The sequence below is a fragment of the Sciurus carolinensis genome, chromosome 3, assembly GCF_902686445.1.
Source record: "Sciurus carolinensis chromosome 3, mSciCar1.2, whole genome shotgun sequence".
Classification (NCBI taxonomy): Eukaryota; Metazoa; Chordata; class Mammalia; order Rodentia; family Sciuridae; genus Sciurus; species Sciurus carolinensis.
Genome location: NC_062215.1, coordinates 131,069,573 through 131,097,084, shown reverse-complemented (window position 1 = coordinate 131,097,084; position 27,512 = coordinate 131,069,573). Strand labels below are relative to the sequence as shown.

Below are 27,512 nucleotides of genomic sequence, written 5' to 3'. Positions count from 1 at the left end.
AAGGAATGAACAACCTATTCAATGAAATAATATCAGAAAATTTCCCAAACCTAAAGAATGAAATGGAAAATCAAATACAAGAGGCTTACAGAACACCAAATGCACAAAATCACAACAGATCCACACCAACGCACATTATAATGAAAATGCCTAACATTCAAAATAAAGATAGGATTTTGAAGGCCATGAGAGAAAAGCATCAGATTACATATAGGGGGAAACCAATACAGACAGCAGCAGACTTCTTAACCCAGACTCTAAAAGCTAGAAGGGTCTGGAACAACATATTTCATGCTCTGAAAGAGTATGGTTGCCAACCAAGAATCCTATACCCAGCAAAACTAACCTTCAGATTTGAAGACAAAATAAAATCCTTCCATCATAAACAAAAGTTAAAAGAATTTATAAATAGAAAGCCTGAGCTACAGAATGTTCTCAACAAAAAATTCCATGAGGAGGAAATGACAAATAACAATGTAGGTCAGCAAAGGGAGGAATTACCTTAGAGAAAAACCAAAGGAGAAACTGAGCCAAGTTAAAAACCAAAAATAAGCCCAAATGACTGGGAATACAAATCATATCTCAATAATAACCCTGAACGTTAATGGCCTAAAACCATCAATCAAAAGACACAGACTGGCAGAATGGATTAAAAAGAAAGACCCAATAATATGCTGCCTGCGAGAGACTCATCTCACAGAAAAAGGCATCCACAGACTAAAGGTGAAAAGATGGGAAAAAACCTACCACGCACATGGACTCAGTAAAAAAGCGGGAGTTTCCATCCTTAGATCAGATAAAGTGAACTACAAGTCAAAGTTAGTCAGAAGGGATAAAGAAGGACATTTCATACTGCTTAAGGGAACCGTAAATCAGGAAGACATAACAATAGTAAATATTTATGCCCCAAACAATGGTGCATCCCTGTACATCAAACAAATCCTTCTCAATTTTAGGAATGGAATAGACCACAACACAATAATTCTGGGTGACTTTAACGCACCACTGTCACCACTAGATAGATCTTCCAAACAAAAACCAACCAAAGAAACCACAGAACTCAATTACACAATCAATAACCTAGACTTAATAGACATATATAGAATATTCCATCCATCAACGAGCGGATTCACTTTCTTCTCAGCAGCACACGGAACCTTCTCGAAAATAGACCATATGTTATGCCACAAAGCAGCCCTTAGGAAATGCAAAAGAATAGAGATACGGCCTTGTGTTCTACCAGATCATAATGGACTGAGAGTAGAAATCAATGACTAAATAAAAAACAGAAAATACTCCAACACCTGGAAACTAAATAATATGCTATTGAATGAAACACGGATAACATAAAACATCAGGGAGGAGATAAAAAATTTCTTAGAGGTCAATGAGAACGACAATACAACATATCAAAATCTCTGGGACACTATGAAAGCGGTACTAAGACGAAAATTCACTGCATGGAGCGTATTCCAGAAAAGAATAAAAAGTCAACAACTAAATGACCTAAAATTACAGCTCAAAGCCCTAGAAAAAGAAGAACAGAATAACAGCAAAAGTAGTAGAAGACAGGAAATAATTAAAATCAGAGCTGAAATCAATGAAATTGAAACAAAAGAAACAATTCAAAGAATTGACAAAACAAAAAGTTGGTTCTTTGAAAAAGTAAACAAAGTAGACAAACCCTTATCCACACTAACAAAGAGAAGGAGAGAGAAAACTCAAATTACTAAAATTCATGATGAAAAAGGAAATATCACGACAGACACCACTGAGATACAGAACATAATGAGAAGCTAGTTCGAAAATCTGTATTCCAACAAAATAGAAACTACCGAAGATATTGACAAATTTCTAGAGACATATGCTCCTCCCAAACTGAACCAGGAGGACACACACAATTTAAACAGATCAATATCAATGACATAGAAGAAGCCATTAAAAACCTACCATCCAAGAAAAGCCCAGGACCAGACGGATTTTCAGCCAAGTTCTACAAGACCTTCAAAGAAGAACTCATTCCAATACTTCTCAAAGTATTCCAGGAAATAGAAAAGGAGGGTACCCTACCAAACTCATTCTATGAAGCTAATATCACCCTCATACCCAAACCATGCAAAAACACATCAAGGAAAGAAAATTCTAGACCAATATCCTTGATGAATATAGATGCAAAGATCCTTAACAAAATATTAGCAAACCGTATCCCAAAACATATTAAGAAAATTATGCATCACGATCAAGTGGGGTTCATCCCTGGAATGCAAGGATGGTTTATCATCTGTAAATCAATAAACATAATCCATCATGTTAATAGACTTAAGGATAAGAATCATATGGTTATTTCAATTGATGCAGAAAAAGCATTCGACAAAATACAACACCTCTTCATGCTCAAAACACTAGAAAAAATAGGGATAGTAGGAACATGCCTGAACATGCTAAGCCCATGGCCAATATCATTCTTAATGGAGAAAAACTGAAACCATTCTCTTTAAAAACCCGAACAAGACAGGGATGTCCTCTTTCACCACTTCTATTCAACATTGTCTTGGAAACTCTAGTCAGAGCAATTAGACAGACTAAAGAAATTAAAGGGATATGAATAGGAAAGGAGGAACTTAAGCTGTCACTATTTGCTGATGGCCTGATTCTATATTTAGAGGATCCAAAAAACTCCTCCAGAAAACTTCTAGACCTCATCAATGAATTCAGCAAAATAGCAGGCTATAAAATCAACACGCATAAATCTAAAGCATTTTTATACACAAGCGACAAAATATCTGAAAGGGAAATGAGGAAAACAACTCCATTTGCAATAGCCTCAAGAAAAATAAAATACTCCAAAGAGGTAAAAGATCTCTACAATGAAAACTACAAGACACTGAAGAAAGAAATTGAGGAAGACCTTAGAAGACGGAAAGATCTCCCATGTTCTTGGAGAGGCAGAATTAATATTGTCAAAATGGCCATACTACCAAAAGTGCTATACAGATTCAATGCAATTCCAATTAAAATTCCTATGATGTACCTAACAGAAATAGAGCAAGCAATCATGAAATTCATCTGGAAGAATAAGAAACGCAGAATAGCTAAAGCAATCCTTAGCAGGAAGAATGAAACAGGGGGTATCGCAATACCAGGACTTCAACTATACCATAAAGCAATAGTAACAAAAACGGCATGGTATTGGTACCAAAATAGACAGGTAGATCAACGGTACAGAATAGAGGACATGGACACAAACCCAAATAAATACAATTTTCTCATACTAGACAAAGGTTCCAAAAATATGCAATGGAGAAAAGATAGCCTCTTCAACAAATGGTGCTGGGAGAATTGGAAATCCATATGCAACAGAATGAAACTAAACCCATATCTCTCACCCTGCACAAAACTCAATTCAAAATGGATCAAGGACCTCGGAATCAGACCAGAGACCCTGCATCTTACAGAAGAAAAAGTAGGTCCAAATCTTCAACATGTCGGCTTACGATCAGACTTTTTAAGAGGATTCCCATAGCACAAGAAATAAAAGCAAGAATCGGTAACTGGGATAGATTCAAACTAAATAGCTTTCTCTCAGCAAAGGAAACTATCAGCAATGCGAAGAGAAGAGTCTACAGAGTGGGAGAAAATCTTTGCCACTCATACTTCAGAGAGAGCACTAATTTCCAGAATCTATAAAGAACTCAAAAAACTCTACACCAAGAATACAAATAAACCAAACAACAAATGGGCTAAGGATATGAACAGATGCTCTACAGAAGAAGATCTACAAGCAATCAACAAACACATGAAAAAATGTTCACCATCTTTAGTGATAAGAGAAATGCAAATCAAAACTACACTAAGATTCCATCTCACTCCAATTAGAATGGCGATTATGAAGAATACAAGCAACAATAGGTGTTGGCGAGGATGTGGGGAAAAAGGTACACTCATACATTGCTGGTGGGGCTGCAAATTAGTGCAGTCACTCTGGAAAGCAGTGTGGATATTCCTTAGAAAACTTGGAATGGAACCACCATTGGAGCCAGCTATCCCACTCCTTGGCCTATACCCAAAGGACTTAAAATCAGCATACTACAGAGATACAGTCACATCAATGTTCACTGCTGCTCAATTCACAATAGCCAGATTGTAGAACCAACCTAGATGTCCTTCAATTGATGAATGGAAAGAAACTGTGGTATATATATACAATGGAATATTACTCAGCTACAAAGAATAATAAAATTATGGCATTTGCAGGCAAATGGATGAAATTGGAGAATATCATGCTGAGTTAAGCCAATCTCAAAAAGCAAAGGAGGAATGATCTTGCTAATAAGCGGATGATGAGACATAATGGGGGGTGGGAGGGAGGCAAGAATGGAGGAAGGAGGGACTGTATAGAGGGAAAAGAGAGGTGGAAGGGGTGGGGGGGAGGAAAAAATAACAGAATGAATCAAACACCATTACCCTATGTAAATGTATGATTAGGCAAATGGTATGCTATTACTCTATGTACAAACAGGAACAACATGTATCCCCCATTTGTTTACAATAAAAATAAATTAAAATAAATAAATTTAAAAAAAAAAAGGATCCAATACAAGGTATATTATGAAGATTGTAAAAGCAAATGAAAGGGAAGAGCTTAGTGATACATGTATACTTCCCAGGGGAGAAATTATGTTAAGTTATAGTTATTATAAGAGTTATTTAGAGTTTGCTAAATATTTTGAGGAGTCAGAAGAAATGGTTACAGTGCAGAAGAAAAATTACATGTGAAAACAAAGGAGCGGAAGGCTCCAAAAGCAGTTGGAGCTATGATTATTGGGCAGACCAGGGAAGTACTCCATTCCCTACAACTATTTACTAATTTACTGCTATATTCTAAGTGCCAGAAATACAGCAGAGAGCAAAACAAAGTTACTGCTGTGATGCTAAGGATTCTGAAGTTTATTCTAAAAGAAATCAGGAGAGTCAATGAAGGAAAGTGATGTGAAAATGGTGTTCCAGGTACCAACTCTGCAAACAAAATAAGAAACCAAATGCAGGAGGAAGGACTAAGAGAACTGCAGTCCTACAGGAGGATAATACTGACAATAGATGAAGGAGGTGATGGACCTGACACAAGGCAGCAAGCAGAAAAGAGTGGGATCTGAGGAACATTTCAGAGGTAAAAAAGAATATAACTGTTATTACAATTTAGTAATTTGTACCACTTTTAGGATCTGACATAATTTATAAGCAGCTATAAGTATAGAATTTTGTACTAGGCACAATGGATTCAAAATCTACCTTGACTGTTATCTAGTTCTTTCTCATGGGACAAGATACTTGTTATTTCTGAGGCTGTTTTCTCCTTTACTAGTGGTTGTTAAAATGAAAATGAATCTTAAGTTATTATGAAGTAATTATAATGTAGTAGTAATTGTAAGGGTTATCTTGCCAAGCCTTTTTAATATAGTTTCTTCAGCCCAGAGGGCCTTCTTTCTTTTACTTCTATGTTTGTTTTGGAAAATTGAGCACTTTATCACCTCCTGACCTATGCCATGCAGAAGTCACTATATTTGATCTTCTTGTAATTTATGAATAATGGCCATTAAAATATTTTTCACGTTTCCTTATACAGTTCCCTTCTCCTGATCCTACTAAATGGTACTTTAAGCTTCTTGAGAGCAAAGTTTATGTCTTACAAATTTGTAGCCCTAACAAATAAGGATGTGTTTGTTACCTAACAGGCATTTCATAAATTTCTGTTATTCATTTAACTGTATTACAGTTGATAGTTTGCATCTTTTGTAACATTTGTCCCTACAGGGAAGGGACTGATATCTTCCAAACTCTAGGAAAACTAAAGTTGCAAATAAGCTGAAATAGAGATGCAAATAGAAATTCAAAAGAAGTAACTAAGCAGTTAATGGAGAAGTCTGATAGTCTAATAGAAGATAAATCCAAAACAATGTTTAGAAACTGACTGTAATGGCCAAGATGCTATCTGTGGTACACCAGAAACTGCAAGTATTGCTTACTTTTGCCAACAAGCATATTCCTCACTACCCTGACATCACCAAAAGTATTTTTGATGAAACAGTGATCAAAATATTAAAAAGTTTTATTTAAAAAGGGTAAAAAGAATAAAATTACTATATATAATTTAAAATGTTTTTTTTCCCATATTTACTAATAAATGAGGACAAATGTTATATCCACAAAACAAGGTAAAAAGCACAATTACAACATTTCTATTTGAAGATAAATTACCATTTTTCCCAGTCTTACCATGATGAATTTCATATTCTTTGGTTCCTTGTCCTTTAAATACTGCTAGACATGGCTGAAAAACATAGAGATTACTACAGATGTCTGGTGCAGAGGAGCAGTCAAACCTTCCAACCTAAAGTAGAAAGAGAAGGTTGAATTTGATGGAAACAAAATTCTTATCATTGCACTTTTAAATATTCATAAAGACAACCCCAAAATGACACTGCACTAATGACATCGCTTCTCATTTTTGTTTTGTTATAAAACAAAAAAATAGTTCACCTATATTTAATACTGAAACTCAATTTAAAGAATGCATCCTAGAGAGTTCAAAAACCTGAGAGGAAACTTCCAAGAAGATGTGAAGTCAAACATATTCTCAAAAAAATGTAAGGGCTGTTAACTAATCTTGGGATAGAGGAGGATCTAAAATGAATCAATAGAAGTACACTGTGCATGTTTCCATCACAGAGAAGAACAAGGGCAACAGAAAAATAACTGCAACTTGACAACAATTAAAAACATTAAAAAACCCAAAGAGAAATCCCAAAGACAAAGAATTCAACTGATGAGATTAAAAAAAAAAGTTTCAACAATAGGCTAAACCAAGTGAAGAAAGAATAAAAAAAAAAAAAAAAGGTAAACTAAGAATAAGAATATATATATATATGTCCTTAAACAATGAAGGTGAAGTCTTTCTGAGACAAGAAAAAATGAGGCAATTAATCACCAGTAGACTGGTCTTACATGAAATGCTAAAGGGAATTCTGCATCTGCCAATGAAAGGATTAATTACCATGGTGAAAACATGCAAAAGAGTAAAATGAACACATATGAAAAAAAGAGAAAAGAAACTATTTCTACAGAAAAGCACTAGACACAAAGACAGTAACTGGTAGAAGGGAACAAAGAATATACAGAGAATAATTAACACAGGAATTAAGTTCTTATGTTTAAATAAAAACCTCAGGGTTATTACTGTCAACTGATTAAATTCTCCAAAGGATTGACACTGGCTATATATATAAAACCAAAAAAGACCCAACTGTATGCTTGCCTACAAGAAACCTACTTTGCTGGTTAAAGATCTATAGAGAAGAACATTACATACTGATTAAATGCTCAACTCAGCAAGAGTATATAACAATTGTAAATATATATATGAACCCAACATCAGACCACCCAAATATACCAAGCAAATATTAGATGTAAAGAGAGATAAAGACTCCAACACAATACTTCACTTTAATCAATGGACAGATTAACAGGCAAAATGTCAAACGAGGATACATAATAGTTGAGTTATACTACAGAGCAAATAGACCTAACATTAACACAACATTTCATGCAACAGCTGCCAAACACATTCTTCTCATCAGCATATGGAACATCTCCAGGATAGATCACAAGTCAAATCATACATCAAGCTTCAATAAATTTTAAATTGAAAATTATCCATTCTCTGACCACAATGAAATAAACTAGAATTCAATAAGAACAAAACAAAACATACAGACATATAGATCCTGTGCTCTTGAACAACCAATGAGTCACTGAAGAAATTAAAAATAAAAAAATCTCTTGACAGAAAAATGAAAAACAAAAACTGGGATATAGCAAAAGCAGTAGGAAGAGATTTATAGCAATAAATACACTAAAAAGATCATAAATTATAAAACCTAATGATACACTTCAATGACTTAGAAAAGCATGATCAAATCCCAAATTAGAAGAAATAATAAAGACCAGAGCACAAATAAATGAAGCAGTAGTCAATCTACCATCAAAGTTCAAGAGCTGAGGACTTCACAGCTGAATGCTACAAAATATTAAAGAATAACTCCAATTCTGAAACTATTCCAAAAGACTGAAAAGGTAAAAACTCCTAATTCACTACATGAAACCAGCATTATTCTGATCCAAACCAGATGAGAACAAATAAAACTATATACCAATATTCCTGATGAACACAGATGCCAAAATTAACAAAATACTAGTAAACTAACAGAATAGCTCATTATAGAGATTATAAATCATGATCAAGTGAGATTTAGCACAAGGCTGATTTCAACATATTTAAATCAATAAACGGTTGGGATTGTGGCTCAGCGGTACAGTGCTTGCCTAGCATGCGTGAGGCACTGGGTTCAATCCCCAGCATCACATTAAAAAACTATACAAATCAAAAAACATATTACATCAACAGAATGAAGGAAAAAAGCTGTATGATTATCTCAATAAATGCAGAAAAAATATTCTGTAAGCCTTAATGTTATGTCATGATAAAAAATTCTCAACAAATTAGGTACAGAAGAAATATACCCCAACACATATGACAAACTTCCAGCTACCATTCTAGTGAATGGGAAAATGCTGATAGCATTTCCTCTTAAGGATCTGGAATAAGATCAGTTTGTCCACTTTCACCAGTCTTATTTCACAGAATACTGGAAGCCTTAACAGGAGCAATTAGTCAAGGAAAAGAAAGAAAGGGTATCCAAAATAGAAAGGAGGAAGTCAAATTATGCCTGTTTGCAGATATAAGTTTACATATAGAAAAACCCACACATTCTACCAAAAAACTGTTAGAAATTGTATATTTAGTAAAGGGACAGCATACAAAACCAACATTAAAATTAGCATTTTTACACAATGCAACTAAAATCAAGAAAGCAATCCCACTTATAATAGCTACAAAAAAAATCTAGAAATAAATTTAACCAAGGAGGTGAAAAATCTCTGTAATAACAATCACAAAACATTAATGAAAGAAACTTTACAGGACACATAAAAAATGAAAAGACATCCATGTTCATAAATCAGAAGAATCAATATTGTTAAAATGTCCACACTATCCAAGCAATCTACATTTTCAGTGCAATCCCCATCAACTCTCAATAGGAGAAATAGAAAAAAAAATCCTAAAATTCATATAGAACCACAAAAGACCAAAAATAACCAAGATAATCTGAATAAAAAGAACAAAGCTGGACTAGGTATGATGGTGTACACTTGTAATGTCAGTTTACTAGAGTTATGGCAAGAGGATTGCTTGGGCCCAAGAGGTCAAGGACAGCTAAATATAGTGAGACACATCTCAAAAAACAAAAATGGAAGCATCACAGTACCTAACTCCTGGCTTCAAAACATACTATAGAATATGGTAAGGAAAACAGCTTAGTACTCGGATAAAAATTAATATGCAGACCAATGGAATCAAATAGCTCAGAAACTCATATACATATATACTGTCAACCGATATTTTACTGAGGCACCAAGAACATACACCAAGACAGTCTCTTCAAGAAGTGGTGTTGGCAAAATTGGCATACATATGCAGAATATAACCATCTCTTTCTCTCAATGCACACAAATATCTACACAAAATGGATCAATGACCGAAATGTCAAACTTGAAATTATGAAGTTACTACAAGAAAACATAGGGGAAACACTTCAAGACATTGGTGCACTATTTTTGGATAGGCAACAAAAAGGTAAATGGGCTTACATCAAACTAAGAAACTACTAATATTTCTATTATAGCAAAGAAAAATGGTAACACAGTGAAGGGACAACCTGCAGAAAAGATCTCAACAGACATCAAAAGATGACAAAAACAAATGGTCAACTGGCATATGGAAAAAGCTCAATATCAATATCAGAGTAATTCAAGTGCAAACCAAAATAAGATTATCACTTCACCCCACTAGAAGAGGCATTATCAAAAAAAGAAAGTCAATCCTGGTGAGGAAGTGGAGAAAGGGGAACACTTAAACACTGTTAGTGAAAATGTAAATCGGTATCGCCCTTAAAGAAAATAGTATAGAGGTTCCTCAAACTAAAAACAGAACTATCGTATGATCCAGCTATCCTTCTACTGGGCATATATCCAAAGCGAAACCACTGGATCTAAGACATACTTGCAACTCCCAAGTTTATCTTAGCACTATTCACAAAAGCTAAGCTATGCAATCAACAAGTGTAAGTTGATGGATAAATAATAAAGAAAATGTGGTAAATACACACAATGGAAAAATCAGACATCAATAAATGTCATTTACAGCAATATAGATGAAACTGATGACGTGGTAAGACAGAAAAACAATACTGCATGTTTTCACTTGTAGAAACTAAAAAAAAGGAGGTCTCAAACAATAAGAGGAACTGGGAAGAAGAGTGAGGAAGAGGGGAGAGAAGCTTGATAATGAGTACCAAAACACAGTTAAACAGGAGGAATTAATACTGGTATTATATACAGCACAACAGAGTAATTATACTCTACCACAGTATATTTCAAAATAACTAGAAGAGTGTGAAGGTTTCTAAACATAGAAATGATAATGCTTGAAGTAGTGAAAAGCTAACAACCTTGATGTGATCATTATATACTGCATACACATATTGAATTAATTATAGTGTACCCTGTTAAGTATGTACAAATAATGTGCCGGCTTAAAAAAGAAAAAAATTTCATATTGAAATATTTTGGATATATGAAGTTAAATAAAACATTTACTTAAAAAAAGGGAAGATATTCATCTATAGTATCTTTATCTTGCAGAAAAACTGTATGATACAAATTTGTCAAATGCTTGAAGAAATGAAAATTCACCACTTATAGATATCAAGTCAATGTTTAATAAAAAAAGAAAAAGTACAACCAAGATCAAAAGCACTTAAGGGCTTCTTAATCTACAAAGTCAAACATTTTTGTTACTTAAAATTTAATCATATATATTAGACTAACAAAGAAGTACACTATTAGAAGACTAGGCAAAATGCATTTTTCTTACTTGAATATGATCATTTTTAAGTAGAGTTTTCAGTTTTTTCAACTCAGGATCATTTGAATTTTCATTTTTTCCAAAATAAAAAAATAAGAGCCAGCGATGATGTGCCAAACGATCCTTGAAAGTGATAAAGAAACATCAGACAGGTAATTCTAAGGCAGAAGTTATCTTTATTTCCTTGACTTTGAAGTTAGTTTAAGCTACCCTACTCAGTTTAAAACTGTCTAAAATCTAAAATTCAGACCATTCATACTCTTATTGCTTACTGGGAATAATGCTATGTAAATCAATTTTATAATCTTACAAGTGGATAAATCATTGAGTCATAAAATGTCCAAGTATCTACTGTGCCAAGAAAAAAAAATATGGTTTTAAGTATACACAGTTAAAAATCGGCGGGGGGGGGGGGGGGGGGGGGGGGGGGGCGGCGCTGGAGAAGTCAGTTTTCTCAGGTTTAATAAAAGATGTGGTAGAAATACATACTCAAAGCTCTGGGATTACAGTAAGTAGAGTAAAATAACTGATTCTACCACTAATAATATTTCTAAGAATTCTAATCACATATAACACTTCTTAATTTTCAGTGAACAATATAAAGAGTATTATAAACAAGAAATTCAGATCCAAAGTTCCTTTTTGATCAAAATCTTGCCTTTCCAAACTTTGGGTTAGGAAGGTTTTCTAAAACTACAGATTCACTTTGAATTAGCAATACCTTAATTCCAGGAATCAGAATTTAACCTAGAACTGATTAATATGTAATTCTTTGAAACTGCTACTTTTAGTTCTCTCCAGTGATGAATAAAACAATGCTGACTTGAAAACTTAAGGACTTGAAATGCTACCAGTATTTATTACTATATGCTACTATTAATAAAAATCATTACCTCTAGAGTGCTTGCTGAAAGTAGTTCAAAATCTGGAAGGTTATGTATTATTTCCAAATATATTTCTTTAGCATCCAATGATTTAAGGAACTAGAATAAGAGAATCACATTGTAATTTTTGAGTAAACATTCAATTATATTTAGTATCTTCTTTTTTTCATTATTTTTCAGTTTCTAAAGAAGAAATTTTAAGTTTTTCAAACTATCCCAAACATTTTTTTCTTTCTTTTAAATAAAGTATATCACATTTGGGCAATTAAAATAATGTATTACCACATGACCAGGCTTTAAAAAAAAAAAAAAAAAGGTGTAAAAGAAATTCTGTTATTAGGTGTTCAGGAGGTGGAATTTTCTATGGTAATTCTTACAGTAATTTGCTAAATCACCACAAAAAAATACTATGTTCAGTTTAATTTTAAGGCTAACCATGTTTACATGTCTCATACATTCTTTTAGTTTTTAACAGAATTTTGACGATCTAAGACATTTTACACCCCAACCAATTAACAGTGGTTAAGGTAAAAGAAACTTCTAACTGGAAAACTGAAATGGGTATTATAGCTTATTAAGGAAGTTTTCAAAATAGTATTCACAGGCCAAACAATATAGGAGTATTTATACTAAAATATACATAGGTCTTAACATGTTGTAAAGCCATGTCTCCTCTTTAAAACCAAAACTAAAAAAGGCACACCTCCCTTCTAACAAATCTCCCTTTATTTCTTTCTCACAGAGCCCTCTCGATGAAGCAGCTATTACAATAAAGAATGCAGGCATTGGTTATATCAAGTAGATGTACATAAGAATTGAAAAAACAGTATATCTTTAAACATAAATCATCTGTTAAATAATTTAAAAATATTACTTGAAAGATGTAAAACTCCATTACAAATTTGAAGGAACTATCACACTTTAAGAGAGCTAGACATGAGAATGAACACGTGGACAGAAACAATAAGTATACCATAATACAAAACTTAGTTTTTGCTTACATTTCTCAAACTCACTATTATGTTTTTTGAAAACACTAAAGGCATACATATTCTTTAGGATCTATATGAAGTAATTTCTGCTGTCAAATGGCTTAAAATATAAAAACAAATCTTTACTGCCTCAATTTTATAGCTTATAGTTCCATACTTTAGTTGGTCATTATGAAGATTTCACTAAAATATTCATAATGGCTTTATATACATATAATTAATATATTATAAACTCATTATAAACCTTGTTTGTCTTACAGAATTTGCTAGTTGCACTTTTAAAGGACACTGCTTTTGAACTTCACCTTCCAGATATATTTAGCTGGGATAATACTTCACAGTTTTATAACTTGAATGTATTTAAGAAGGATGAGGAGTTTAATTTACCTCTTCCTTTTACTGTATTTCCAGTGTCACCCATTTCTGTTTCCTAAGACAGCACTGAGCTTGCAAGTTTGATATCATAAAGTCCAAACATCTTATACTTTATATGGATATACAAAATATAGAAGGCAAGAGATTATATTGAATATTTGTCAGAACTGAGGCAAGCCTCATTAACGACAGCACAGTGCCAACTAGCATAGTTTTGGAGGGCAGTCTGGCAATGAAAATTTAAAATCACTGTGGCTTTTCCATTCTAACTAGATAACTGAATAAGTGAATCAAGATGAACATATAGAACTGCTCAATAGCACTGCTTATAGCCATAAAAAAATAGAAAAAAGTATAAAAAGAGGACTGATAAAAACTAAGTATATCATATTTACTCAGTGGATTATACTAAGGAATTGTTAATTATCAAAAGCATAAACACTTTAATAATGTAAATATATAACATGAGTAATTGAAATATATGTATATGCAAACATATCCATTGACCAGAATTTTCCTGAAACACCAATAAGACTAGACTACAAAACAAAATGTCCCTGTGACCCCATTTATGAAAATTACACATTTGCATCTCTACATGTATTTCATGTGTATGAATGTATATGTAGTATATATACATAGTACAAGTTCATATACACACACAGAGGTACACACACACAATCACCAGAATACTTTTAGGCATTTGATATTGATATCTGATATATCAGTGAACAAACTTTAATGCAGGAGAAAAATAATGGAAGAGTAAATAAACTATAGTGTATGTTACAAGGTGATAAATACTCTGTAGTCATAGAAGTAGATTATGAAGTTTTTTTAAAGATAGTCACAAATTTTACTGGCAAACTGGTTACAAGGTAGGAGAAAGAAAGCAATCAAAAGCGACTGCAGGATATTTGGCCTGAAAAATATAGGACAGTATCATCAACTGAGATGGGGAAAACTGGGGAGAAGCAGATTTATATGGGAGTTTTAGGGGGATAATTATAGGCATTTAAATCTGACATTTTGACTAGTATCTCAGGAGATGTTGATAGGCAGTGGTAAATGTGTACACATCCACGCATGTGTATAATATTTCTGGAGTGCAGGGCAGAGGTCCAAGTCATAGATATAAACTGTTAGAGCTGTCTAGACAGTCGTAACAGAGAGTATATATGAGATCTGGAAGGGTATTTACCGAGATTTGATGGTGGTTGTCTACTAGTGATTTAATTTTAGGAGATCTCATCTTTGTATATTTTTGTACTGTGTGTGAATTTCTGAAACGAGCATGTTTTATAATTATCAACATTTAAAAAGCAGAATTGAATCATAGAAAACTAAAGGAAATTTGTCTTAGAGTCTTCTTTATATCCTTTTGGGATTCCCCAGGGAATCCCATTATTTACCTCACTTCCTTGAGTCTGTTTTCTGATTCAGAAACACAGGGAGGTGATCTATATTAGATTTACAAACTGAATTTACATCAATCCCACAGGGTACTTAAAAACATAATTGGGCCCCAGCTAAACCTACCAGGGATCTACATTTTTAACATTAGAAAATTCACAAATAAAAACTTATGATAAAAATGCTTTTTCATTTAACCTAAGAAAGTATTTCATATCTTTGGGGTTTAAAAGTATAAGGGTTAAATGTAGTAATATAAATGCCAGTTTAAAAATAATCCTTATAAAAGTCTACAAACTGAATTTGTAATGAACAAAATTCCAGGAATTACTTATTTGATCTAATTAATGAAATGTTCCATATAAACTGGTTCATTTCCTTGCTCATTGCTTATAAAAGGATATATTTTTTAATGTGTGTGCATGTACACATTTGTAAGTAAAGAAATCTCCTTAAAATTATTCATACCAAAATACTGTTTTTCTCCTTGTTATTTAAAGTGGCTCCAGGAGGAAAATAAGCAGTAGTACTTGTTGTGATATCCAAACTTTTACAAAGGTTGTCCTGGGTGGCACAGTCCATCCATCCTACATTAACAAGGCCATCCTAAAATGTTAAGAAACAAAAAACACACTATGTTGTAAATGAAGAAAAGGTTATTGTAAAACTTTTCTATTATGAAATTATAATTTTTAAATAGTACTCAATAACTTGAGATAATATAATTTTCCATTTTCCCTTGATATTAAACATCTACTTTTTACAATTTGTACAAATCTACAAAAAAACAATTACCATGTTTTTAAAATAGAAAATAGCCTGTTCAATAATCTTTTAGGTTAAAAATCAAACCTGACTTGTTTAAGAGTCATCATTATGACTCTACTTTCAATATGTATCATATAGTATCAGATACTTTGTGTCTACAGCATATATTTAAAATTAGTACCTTCCCAGTGTTCACCTATTGGTGGCTGAGTTTCTTTAATGTGCTCCAATGTCCCTATATGAAAAGTACACTTCTCAGAACCTCAAGTTATTGAAAAAATTTTCTGGACTACTCAAGCTAGTAAACAAATACAGGAGTAACATACACTCAAGTAGAATTCCAAAAATCAAAGAATGGGACATTAATAATAATTGAAATAACAGCTGAGCAGTTTCCACAACTTTGAAAACAGATTCAAGAAGTCCAATCTCAAAGCAGAATAAGTAAATTAACATCTATGCAAATCATAACAAAACTTCAGAAAACCAAAAATCTTAAAAGCTGAAATGGTAATTTTGATCTAAGACAGGGAGGCATGTTGTCAGCTCTAGGGCACTCATTAAAAAAACAGTAAAAAACAACAACAACAACAACAAAAAACTGATAAAGAGACAGTAGACAGAAGAAATGAAATTAAACTACTTGATTCATCCAAAAAGAAGGCAAAAAAAGAAAAAGGATCATAACATAGTTGGGACAAACAGAAGACCAATGAGACAATAAATATTCACAATATATCAGGAATAATATTAAATGTAAATGGACTAAGAAAAACTAGTTAAAAAATACAAAATAAACCATATGCTGATTGCAGATAATACACCTTAAATATAAGGATATCAGAATGGAAAAAGATGTACTATGCCAACATTAACCAAAAGAAAGTCGTAGTCATACTGATGTCAGTAGAGGCAGATTTGAAGGTAAGAGTCATTACAGTAGACAGAGTTGTTTCATCAAGCTAGAGACTCCTATCACAAAGAAAAATAATTCTAAATTAGTACCCACACGGTGAAAAAAGGTTGAAATATATAAACAAAAAGAATTAAAAGGAAAAAACAAATGTCCACAATAACAAAAGGTTATTAATAAAATATTAAGAAATATTAAGACACTTCTCTCAGGCAAAAATAAAATTAAGATGGATATTTGAATGGTAGTGTTAAACTTGCCCCAACTGATTTTACCTAGATGTACCTATGAACTACAGAATTTACTTTTTCAAATATACATGAATATTTATAAAAATTTATATGTTGTGCCATAAATCGAAGCTCAACAAATTAAAAAAACGTCAAAACCATGTTTGCTACCCATAGGAGAATTAAAGTGCCATAAATAACAAAAACAAAAGACTTTTAAAAACCCCTCTGTTTGGAAATTAAGTAAGTCCTAAATAATCAATAATTCAATAAAAATAAAAGGTTAAAAAATATTTTGAATTAACTAATAATAAAAATACATTTCAAAATATGGAATGTAACCAAAAGCTGTACTCAGTAGTTTGTAGTCTAAATTCGTATATTACAAAGGAAAGTCTAAATCTCAATAACAGAAAAATAAAAGCAAATTAAATTCTAGGAAAGCAGAAGGAAGGAAATGAAGTACACAAATCAATGAAACTGAAAATATGCAAAACAGAAACTTTAAAGTTTGATAAATTTCTCCTAATACTGACGAAGGAGAGTACAAAAAATCATTATGAGAAAGTGAAAGTGGGCATCACTATATAATAAAAACTCCACAAATATCATAAGGTATTATGCATAACCATATACTAGTACATTTAAAAATTTAGTTAAAAGGATAAAGTCATAGAAAAACAATTTCCCAGAGGAAATAATCTGAATAATTTGGTATATTAAAAAAAGGAGATTATAGATATAAAGAAAGCTCTAGGCAGATAGCTTCCCTGAAGTCTAACAAACAAAAATATTATTTGAGGGGAAAATAATACCAATCATACAGAAACTGCTTCAAAGAAGAAAAAAAGACCTCCATCACATTTTTAAAGTTAGCATTTCCTTGATGCTAAAAGTGCACAGATTTATTGCAAAGGAAGAATATAAAAGGCCAAAAGCTCTGATCATCAAAAATTAACAAAAAATACTGATGTTCAGAGCTCATCTTTGAATATTTTTAACATCTAAGGGAAACCTGTTTTTTTTTTTTTGGGGGGGGGGTGGGCGGGAGGGTGGATGGTAGGTACCAGGGATTGAACTCAAGGGGGCACTCAACCACTGAGCTACATCATCTCCAGGCCTGTTTTATATTTCACTTAAGAGACAGGTCTGAGTTGCTTAGCACCTCGCTTTTGCTGAAGCTGGCTTTGAACTGAGATCCTCCTGCCTCAGCCTCTAGAGCCACTAGGATACAGGCTTGCGCCACTGCACCCAGACCTAAGGGAGACCTGATTTTGATATTTCATTATTCTTAGAAGAGTTTCAAGTAAATTTAATATTGCATTGAAAAACCATTGTCTAAGCATACGGTAAAATAAGGGAAGGAAATGAAACATAAGCATACCAAGTTAATCATTTCAGTATCAGATAAAACAATTTGTTAAGAAAAAAAAAGCCCATGATGTGCAAAGATATATATTTATACATCTGTTATTTAACAGCCACCAAAAGGATATGTTGATAATGATCATATATTATGTGAAAAAACAGACATGCACTGCATAATGTTTAGGTCAACAATGAATAGCATATATGAAGGTGATCCCATATTATAATCCAGCTGAAAAATTCCTATTGCTTAGTGAACACATAGCTAAAGATGCAAGAGAAAAGGAATAAAAAGAAAGAAGAACCCTAAAAACTTCAATTCACAGTGGATCTAGTAAAACCTTTTGAAGATCTTAATAAGCTCCTTACAAAGTTTGAAAATATGAACCATTACACCAAAAGGTTTGCATTAATAGAGATGTTCATAGATATTTCTGAAAAGAATGATACTTCCTCAATAAGAGCCTCAGGAAGATTCAGAAAGATTCCAGAAGGAGACACTGCTATCATAGGAGACGACAGCTACCATGTTTGTTACTGTACCTGAAGACATTCCAAAAGGACAAGATGTGGAGATGAAGGACAGTGATACAATTCTGACACTACAGAGGTCTAGGCTAATGTGTATTTATGCTTTAGTTTTTAACAAAAAAGTTTAAAAAGTGAAAAAAAAATTGAGAGATAAACATGTATAGAATATGCACCACAAACAAAAACACCAATGAAAAAAATGTAATAAAATACGCATATAAAATAATTATTTTTATACAGTTGTATAATGTGTTTACGTCTTAAGCTAAGTATTATTATGAAAGTCAAAAAGTTAAAAAAAATAACTTTATAAAGTAAACAAGTTACATTAAGCTAAGGTTGATTTATTACTGAAGAAAGAAATTTTGTTTTCATAAACTTATTGTAGCCTAAGTACAGTGTTTATAAAGTATACAGTAGTAGATTAATAAGGCTCTGGAACCTCACATTCATTCACCACTCACTCAATTACCCACCTGGAGCAATTTCCAGTCCTGCAAGCTCCATTACCTACTAAGTGTTCAAAACAAGTGTACCATCTTTTATACCATAATTTCATTTTCCTTTTTCTATGGCTAGATACATTCATACTTAGCCACTGTGCTACAACTCCTACGGTATCATCTCTAGCAAGTTTTGTAGCCTAGAAGCCAACAGGTCACACCATACAGGCTAGGTTTAAACAGGCAACACCACCTAAGTTTGTGCAAGTATACTCTAAGATGTTCATATAATGAAGAAATTATATAATGTCATATTTCTTAGGATATATTCCTGCCCTGAAGCAACATGACGGTTAGGACAGGAAGAAACAGATCAACAATTGTAGTTGGAAGTTTTAATATAGCTACCTAGAAATTATAGATCAAGGAGAATAAAGATAAATAGTACTGATATGAATAACATGATTCAATGTGATCTGACACAAAAATTATACCCAACATACATATACATAGAGAGCTTATTATTTGAGTTCACATAGAAGTTTCCCAATTTTTACAACTGACAAACTCCCAGCCAAAGAAAGCTTTGATAACATCAATTAATCAACATCTGACAGATCACATTCCTCAACCATAACATGATGTGAGTCTAAGAAATAAAAGAAACTAAAAATCGACACAAGAAACAAAGTTCAGAAACAATAAAAACACTAACACATAACTAGAGAAATGCATAATAAATGTAGAACACTTACAAATGAAAGTACTAATCAAAATGTGCCATGCACAACTAATTATTCAGAAAGTTTTATCTATGAACACATTTATCAGAAAATCAGAAAAATTATAAAAATGTGAGTCAAGTGCTCAAGAAACTATGAAAAAGATTTGAAATCAACTTATAAAGGTATTTCTTTACATGGTGACATAGTTTTACAAAAATGATGGATGCTTACCAACATGCCACTAAGCCTGAGTCGTGTTTGTGAAGTCAAACAATCTGAGGGGAAAAAAAACTTTATGAGGCTATTTAAGCTTTATTAAGTCTATGCTCTTATGCCTTTCCCCCAAATTACCATGTTGATTCTAAGACCATTAACTGAAATAAATATTGAAATCATTATTTAGTAGTCTCATTTTATATACACAAACTATTTCATTCCTTCTCATTAATTTTTCAGGATTTCTAGCTAGAGAAAAATTAAGTAAGCATTTCTTTAGGGTCTTCTCAAATCTCTCCTCCTATTAGCAATTTCCTTTATCCAAGAGATCTCATGATATGGGAGAAATAAAGTGCAATGGAACTAGGTACGTTAGGGATCAAATTAGTATAATTTTTTTTTTTTTTTCGTGGTGCTGGGTATTGAACCCAGGACCTCACACATTAGGCTAGTGCTCTACCACTGAAGTATATTTGCAGCCCAATAAAATCTTAAAATACGTCCACTAGTTTTATGAAAGTTCTGTAAATATGAATGTTAAAGACACAATGAGTTTAGATTTGGGAGAAAGGGAGCTTTCTAGAGCCTAGAAAAGAGAGGTAAAATCAAACTACCTGGGGTTAAAAACAAGACAAAAGAATGTAAGATAGTTTTAAAATGTTTTATTCATGTTTAGATGGACAGCAATCTGGGCATTTGGTCAAAATGAAACAAAACCCATTTGCAAAAAAAGTTTAAGGTTGATTTTTGCTCAAAACCAGTATATTCCTAATATAGGTCTTACAGGAGGGATTTAATGGTTAATTTTAGTTACAAGATAAACATATCCTAACAAGGCTGCATTATAGGTGAGAGGTGAAGTGTGGGGAAAAGATCCATGTTGGGATTAACATATGAAAATGTATTAAATTGATGAATAAGAATATTTTGTAATATTGGGACCTATTTTTAACCACTCTCATTGAATGCAGTTCATACGTTATAGTTTGGCATGTAAAATATTGAATTTCAACTTAATTTGTTGAGAGAAAGATCCTAGAAATGAAAAGGTATCATCTTCATACACACAATTTTATGAACCAAATGTATATGTTTTTATATGTCTAAGGAAAAATACGTACTTCCACAAATTATTATTTGGGAGGAATTATAGTTGTTAACAATAATAATTTTTGCAAACTACCAAATACACCAGTGGCTACCTAAGCTACAGTTTATCATGACTACAACAAGTAAGCTGAAAAACTTGTCTAACGAATACATGACACGTTAACAAATTAACAATTTTATAACCTCTTATATGAAAGGTAACAAAATGGCACATATTCAGCAAGTAAAAAATTGCAATCTTGGTTGGGTTTAAATTAATTTCGAATCATCAATTATTTAATGAAAAGTCAATTATAGTAGCATATTTAGAAGACACCTAAAATTTAAATGTTACAGTCTTCCTTTTAGAATGACAAAATAACAAATAAAATTACCTCCTCCTTTGAAACAAAAAGTGATCAGCCAGCCAATACCAGCAGCAAAAGCAGTTTGTATGGAGTTAACAAAATTTCCTTTAAAGAAAATAAAAGCAAATTTCTGATCACCATTACCCAATATTGTAAACACTCTTCCAAATGATTTTGTCTTTCTAATTTCATCCTCTTCTAATTCACTGTATTAAGTTATCTTTCTAAAAATCCTCTTATGCATGTCAAAATCCTCCAAGTTTTCATCACATAAAATCTAAATTCATTATTTCCTTAAGAATATTCAAGATGGCAAGAAAGGTCTCTTGTGAGGTACATATTTAGATGAAACTTACGTGGTTCTGCATACCACTCTAACACATTACCATCCTTTTGTCAGATACAGAAAGTATTGCCAACTCCCCAAAACACAGCGCTCTCCGAAGACTTCCTATTCACTTCCATGAGAGACTGGATATGACATCTTCTGAGGAGTATTTTCTAACCTTTCCTATTTTCCTCAACTAGGTTATTTCAAATCTTTTGTGCCTCTCTAAGCTTATGTCTATCATAATAGTTACTATACTATATTTTAATTGTTTATTAGTATTTTCCTCATTAAAGTAATGAGGTTGTTAATGGCAGGGATTATATATTACATTTCTGCAGCTGTAGTAATTAACAGTTTCTGACACATAACTGGTACTCAAAAACTTAAATAAATATCCCTTTAACCATAAATACTGTCATTTCATGGACAGTTTAGAGTAACAAGTCTAAAATCACTTGATGAATTAAAAGCCAAAGAATTGTTTTTGAATTTAAATCTGGATAGGCATGAATTTACTTCTTATGCTTATGAAAGCAATAAAACACATTACTAAACATTTAGCTGCATTTTGAACCTTGTCACCTAGCTTCATCTCATATCCATTTTTTATACTTTTAGTTTCTGTAAAAATAACTAAGTTGTTAAATATTTATTATTCAATTGAAGTCAGAACAATGATACAATTTGCTTTTAAGAAACAAGGAAGAGATACTTCAAAATTTCAGTACTATGACCAAAATATTAATACTGCTATTATAAAACTCAAAATTCCCATTTATAACTATCTATGAATATCAAGCATATTAAGAAAATAAAATTACCTGTTGATAGTTCTGTCACTGTGCTTCTAACATGCTGCATGGCAAAACTCACTAAACTTTCCTTTGATCTGTCTCCATAATATTTCACTGTCGCCTATTGAGTTTTATAAAAAGAGAAATATCTTTTACTTTTTCTCTTTAAAACTCATAAAAAAGAGCATCAAATACTTTAATTTTACATTATTTTGAACAGCATATCTCTCAACAGTATAGTATATTTTTAAATGACACTCTGAGAATTGGATAGTACAGATTCCACAAGTCATTTGATTAATACTAACAGTTTTAGGTTTATCACTAGAAACTGGAAAATAAGAGATTAAAGCTTAAATATTCAATGAGATAATATCTACAAAATACTTTGTAAACTACAAGGCACAATATGCATGTTGAATAAATTAAGAGAAATTAAAACTGGAAAACATTTAATTTTGACGTACATCAAAGTTAAAGTAATGACATTTAAAAGTATTCAGAAAATAATACAAAAGTGAAACATGCAGGACTGAATGTTCACCTATTTCAAGAAGAGAGACCTAAGGAATATTACTATGGGCTCTATGAACATTACTATTAGTATGCATTATTATTATTTAGATGGCACCTAAAGCAACACTTAAAAACCAAAATATTCTACAAATACACAGACTGTGCTTTATCTAGCATTTCATTTGTTATAAAGTTCTACAAATTTGAAAAATGCTAATCATCTCTTACCATTCCAGATCTAAAAATGAAGAGGCTGGGATAACTGTTGACTCCTTTCATTCGGCACAGCATTCTATCATCACCACAGTTCACAGCTCCAATTCGAAGTAATCCATCAACTTCTTTAGCAAAGTCTCTCCACTATGACAGAAAAAGTGTAAGTATTTTTCTAATCATTTTTTCTCCTTGAAAATATCTCAAGCTATGAAGCTTTAAAGGAAAAAAAATTTATCAAATAAAACCACACATATGTAAAAGTATTTGATAATTATTTGATACTCATAATTATTACTAACAGAAACATCCCAACATAGTAAAAAAATTAAAAGGCAAAAATAATCAGAAGGTAAAAAAAATACATACAGTGGGAGCTAAATCATGGCAGTGTGAACATCCTGGGGAGTAAAAGTTTATAAACCACAGTTCTCCAGAATTAACAGCAGCATCTAAAAGTATACAAAACAGTTACTTACTAAATGTGTTTATTTTAGTTAAACTTTATTGAGATCATAACAGAAAAAAGTCATAAATATTTCATACTACCTTTATCATTTTCTATAAAAGCTTTTTAAATGAAAAGAAAATATTTCAAATATCAAACCAACAGTAACTTTTTTAACTTTCCTAAACTCATATTTGATAAGAAGCATGCATGAACTGTAAGAAAAATATGGCCATGAAGCTTAAAAAAAAAAAAAAAAAAAGGTGATACATGGAAATAACAGCCAACCTTTATGTAAGATAAAAGGTAAAGTGTGGGGAAAAGATAAAAAGAAACAGACTGAGAGTGAGGTTCCTCTCTATCTATAGCATAGGTTAAGTACATGGTCAATCAATTCTAATGACTAAATTCTCAAAGAATGAGAAACCTACACAACAGTAGGATTGTAGAATTAAATTTAATCTTTGCCATAAATAAGACATTTACCCTAAAAATCATGTTGTTTGAGAAGTACCAGATCAAGGTTTTTCTCACTTCAAGACAAATACATATTTGCTAAAATAGATTTGAACATGTCTAACCAACAGTATATGTTATAATATGTAAAATAACTTGATGAGGGTAATGTAATTTCATTTTATAATTTTAACATTGTAAGGGTGTATCTGGACATTCAAGATAAAAAAACAAAGGTTATTTGCTTTTAGACATTCAAGATAAAAAAGCAAAGGCAATTTGCTTTTGGTTAAGGGTTTTCATACAATTCCACATAAATCAGTTATTGGTAATTTTAGTTTTTACTTTTTTCTCATAATTTATTGGTAATTTTAAAATAAAAGTTTCATAAATTACAGTAAAACATCAAACAAGAATACTGTATGAATTGTATATGATTAACTCAGGGTAATTGGAAATATGTAGGAGTCAATATTTACCTATATTTCAATGACAAGGCAGAGCTATAGAAAAAATAGTTAATTGTACACCACAGGCAAAATACAAAATTTGTAATTTTATCAACTATTTTTGGCAATGCTCAGAAAATGACAAAGAGACTGCTTTATCTAAGTTGAAACAACTGCCAAGTTGGCTCTGATGACCAAAGGATGCTAATTTAAGTAAAACTCTCAACAGAATACAACTTTAATAGAAAAAGGGATTACCCTATTAGTTATAAACATGTAACAAGATGGCTATTTATATATGAAAAGAGAACACAATAATCAGAGGTATTACTGTTCAAATGTCCTAAACAAAAATATGAGGAAAAGCAAACCTAAATCACATACAATTCAACACAAAACTTTACTGTGAAAATGTGTAATTCTGGTACTATGTTTTCATGAACATTTCTAACATATCAGCCTAGATCTCAATGATTGTTGAATAATAAGATTAAAAGTATTTTTTCTTTTTCTTTCTTTTTTTTTTTTTTTTTTTGAGACCATCTTGCGTTGCCCAGGCTGGGCTTGAACTCATGATCTCCTAGGATCAGAGGTGTGTCCCACTGTGCCTGGCTACAATTTTTTTTAATACTACATTATCAGAGCACAAACAAATGCTTTTACATAACAGTGACCTGAAAGCGACTGAGTATACTTCAAAATCCGATTTTTGGAATTATACAACTGCAACTGATATATGTTAGTATTTAGACCACTACAACTAATAAGTTTCTTTAAACACAGAAAAATGCAACAAAAGGTAGAAATGCTTTGAGTTCCTCTTTCTTGAGCTATCTTCTAAAAGATGCCAGGATTGCATGGTACTACTCAGAATGACCAGGATACACGTGAGACGGTCTCTGCTTTTATAAATACTATCTAGAATTTGATTATAATAACTGAAACACTACTGTGCTGTAACACATATTTATTGAGAAAGATGAGAACATTTAAAAGCTCTGAAAGTATAGTTTATTCATCAAAATTTTTTCCTTCTGAACTAAACTAGAACATTGGAGTTTCCCTCCTGATAAAATTTAACTGTACTATTTGGACTAATTCCGCCACTACTAACAACTGGAAAAATGGACAAAATACAAAAGACCTTTATTAAAAGCATCAGGGAGTTACCGAACAGTGAAGAATCAGGAACTCAAGGTATGGAAAAAGGTGGAAATCAAAGAGTCAATGTTTGCCACTTTGAGAAAAGGTAGCAGTTGACAAGGAAGAAATGAGCAGAGATTTCAGTTGATTTATTGGGCCAGAAGGACAAAATGGAATTCAGGGCACATATCTAAAGAAGGGTTCTGTACATAAAACACAACTGAAAAGTGACTAGTCCTCTCAAAATTCAAAGCACAGCTTTTGAATTACTTTGTTTGAATAAGCTGATTTGAAAATACAGTATATGTATTTGAAAAAATACATACACTTCCTAGAGGAAGAAAACATAAAATAATTCTATATTTATGAAAACATAAGACTAAGCAACTCAAACCAATAGAAAAACAACTGGTAATAGACACATAAGTAAAGCTGGTGTGATATTTACATAAGTACAAATTGATTCTACCATCAGTTTAACATCTTCCTTCTGCTTCTTCAACTACAAATTCAGAATTATCTTGTCTTAGTCTAGTAATATGAAGAGTAGTATTAGAGATCAGATGGAATAATGGCAAATATGTATTGAATCTATCGATATTAGCTAGTAATATAGTCCAACATTTTGTGGCTATAATAATTTAAAACTACCATTTGGGATTCTATGCGAACAATTAGTGTTTCTTAGCCTTTTCTGCATAGTGACACATGCTGAAAATGTCTGAACTAATATGCAATATGAATATCAGTAAATTCTCATTATAGGTGGATTCAAGAACTGGTTAATTTGCAAGTTTTGTTCAGTTCCTTTAATTCTACCTGCAATTCCAATGTTTTCTGCCCTCTTGGTCCACACAACACTCACTGATATAGAAGATGAGTGACAGTAAAACTACACAGGAAAAGGTATAGATTCACATAGCTAACAAGCTGTAAAGTTATGGCCAGCATTTTATTACATGGGTGCTAATTTATCCTACCAATTATCCAAATGATTCAAATTATTCCTACTTCCTCTACAGGGAAGATACATTTTCTCTTTACTCAGAACATGAAGTGTTTATATACAAAACTTGTAACAGTTATTTTTTATGCCAGAAATCATTGATAGAAAAAGTTAGAATAAAAGGTAATATTTGCTCAGAAGTAACAAAAACTGTACAAAATGAAGTGACTGTAATATATCCTTTTTGATAATAATATATAAGAAACACAAAATATATCAACTTTTTGCAACTGGCATGCTATATTAGTTTTCTAAATTAAATGTGATTATAATACAGCAGAATAAAACAGGAATTTGAGATTCAATTTACCGTTTTGAAATAATAAATGAAATCTATTTTATTATCATTGTATAAAGGCTGAAAGTATAAGAATTGAATCCCGTTTTTGTTAGTTTCTGAAATGAAATATGCATAACTATATTCTTATATCCATTTTCATACAAATCGCAGATCAAATTAAAAGTGCTTCTAAGATAACCATATAATTATCCATAATTATTAAATAAAAAAACTAACACACTAGAAGTTTTTCTTTTTCCTTTTTTTCCTCTTATTGATTCTTTTTAGTTATACACATTAGGATTCATTTTGACACAATTATAAAAGCATGGAATATAATTTGAGCTAATTTAGTCCCACGTATTTCCCGTTCCTTCCCCTCCTCCCTCCCCACCTTCCTTTCCTCGACTCTACTGATCTTTCTGCTATTTATGAAAGTTTTTTTGTTTTGCAAATATGGACCAAACTAATTTGGCATCCAAATCTGGTCTGAAAGGACACAGAGCTATATATTATTTTT

The 27,512-nt window shown here is 31.9% G+C and overlaps 1 protein-coding gene across 2 annotated transcripts in view; it reads right to left on the bottom strand.

Annotated features, from left to right (window-relative positions):
- The window catches only part of Dnajc10 (DnaJ heat shock protein family (Hsp40) member C10), a 52,961-nt gene that overhangs the window by 19,786 nt on the left and 5,663 nt on the right, over nucleotides 1-27,512 (bottom strand). For both annotated transcript variants that reach the window (XM_047545077.1, XM_047545078.1), the window contains exons 5-13: nucleotides 23,580-23,662; nucleotides 23,226-23,357; nucleotides 22,509-22,602; nucleotides 21,384-21,461; nucleotides 19,915-19,958; nucleotides 15,174-15,311; nucleotides 11,935-12,024; nucleotides 11,051-11,164; nucleotides 6,274-6,388 (exon numbers count right to left, since the gene is read on the bottom strand). In XM_047545077.1, the coding sequence (XP_047401033.1) occupies nucleotides 6,274-6,388; nucleotides 11,051-11,164; nucleotides 11,935-12,024; nucleotides 15,174-15,311; nucleotides 19,915-19,958; nucleotides 21,384-21,461; nucleotides 22,509-22,602; nucleotides 23,226-23,357; nucleotides 23,580-23,662 (888 nt within the window). The remainder of the gene's footprint in view (nucleotides 1-6,273; nucleotides 6,389-11,050; nucleotides 11,165-11,934; nucleotides 12,025-15,173; nucleotides 15,312-19,914; nucleotides 19,959-21,383; nucleotides 21,462-22,508; nucleotides 22,603-23,225; nucleotides 23,358-23,579; nucleotides 23,663-27,512) is intronic.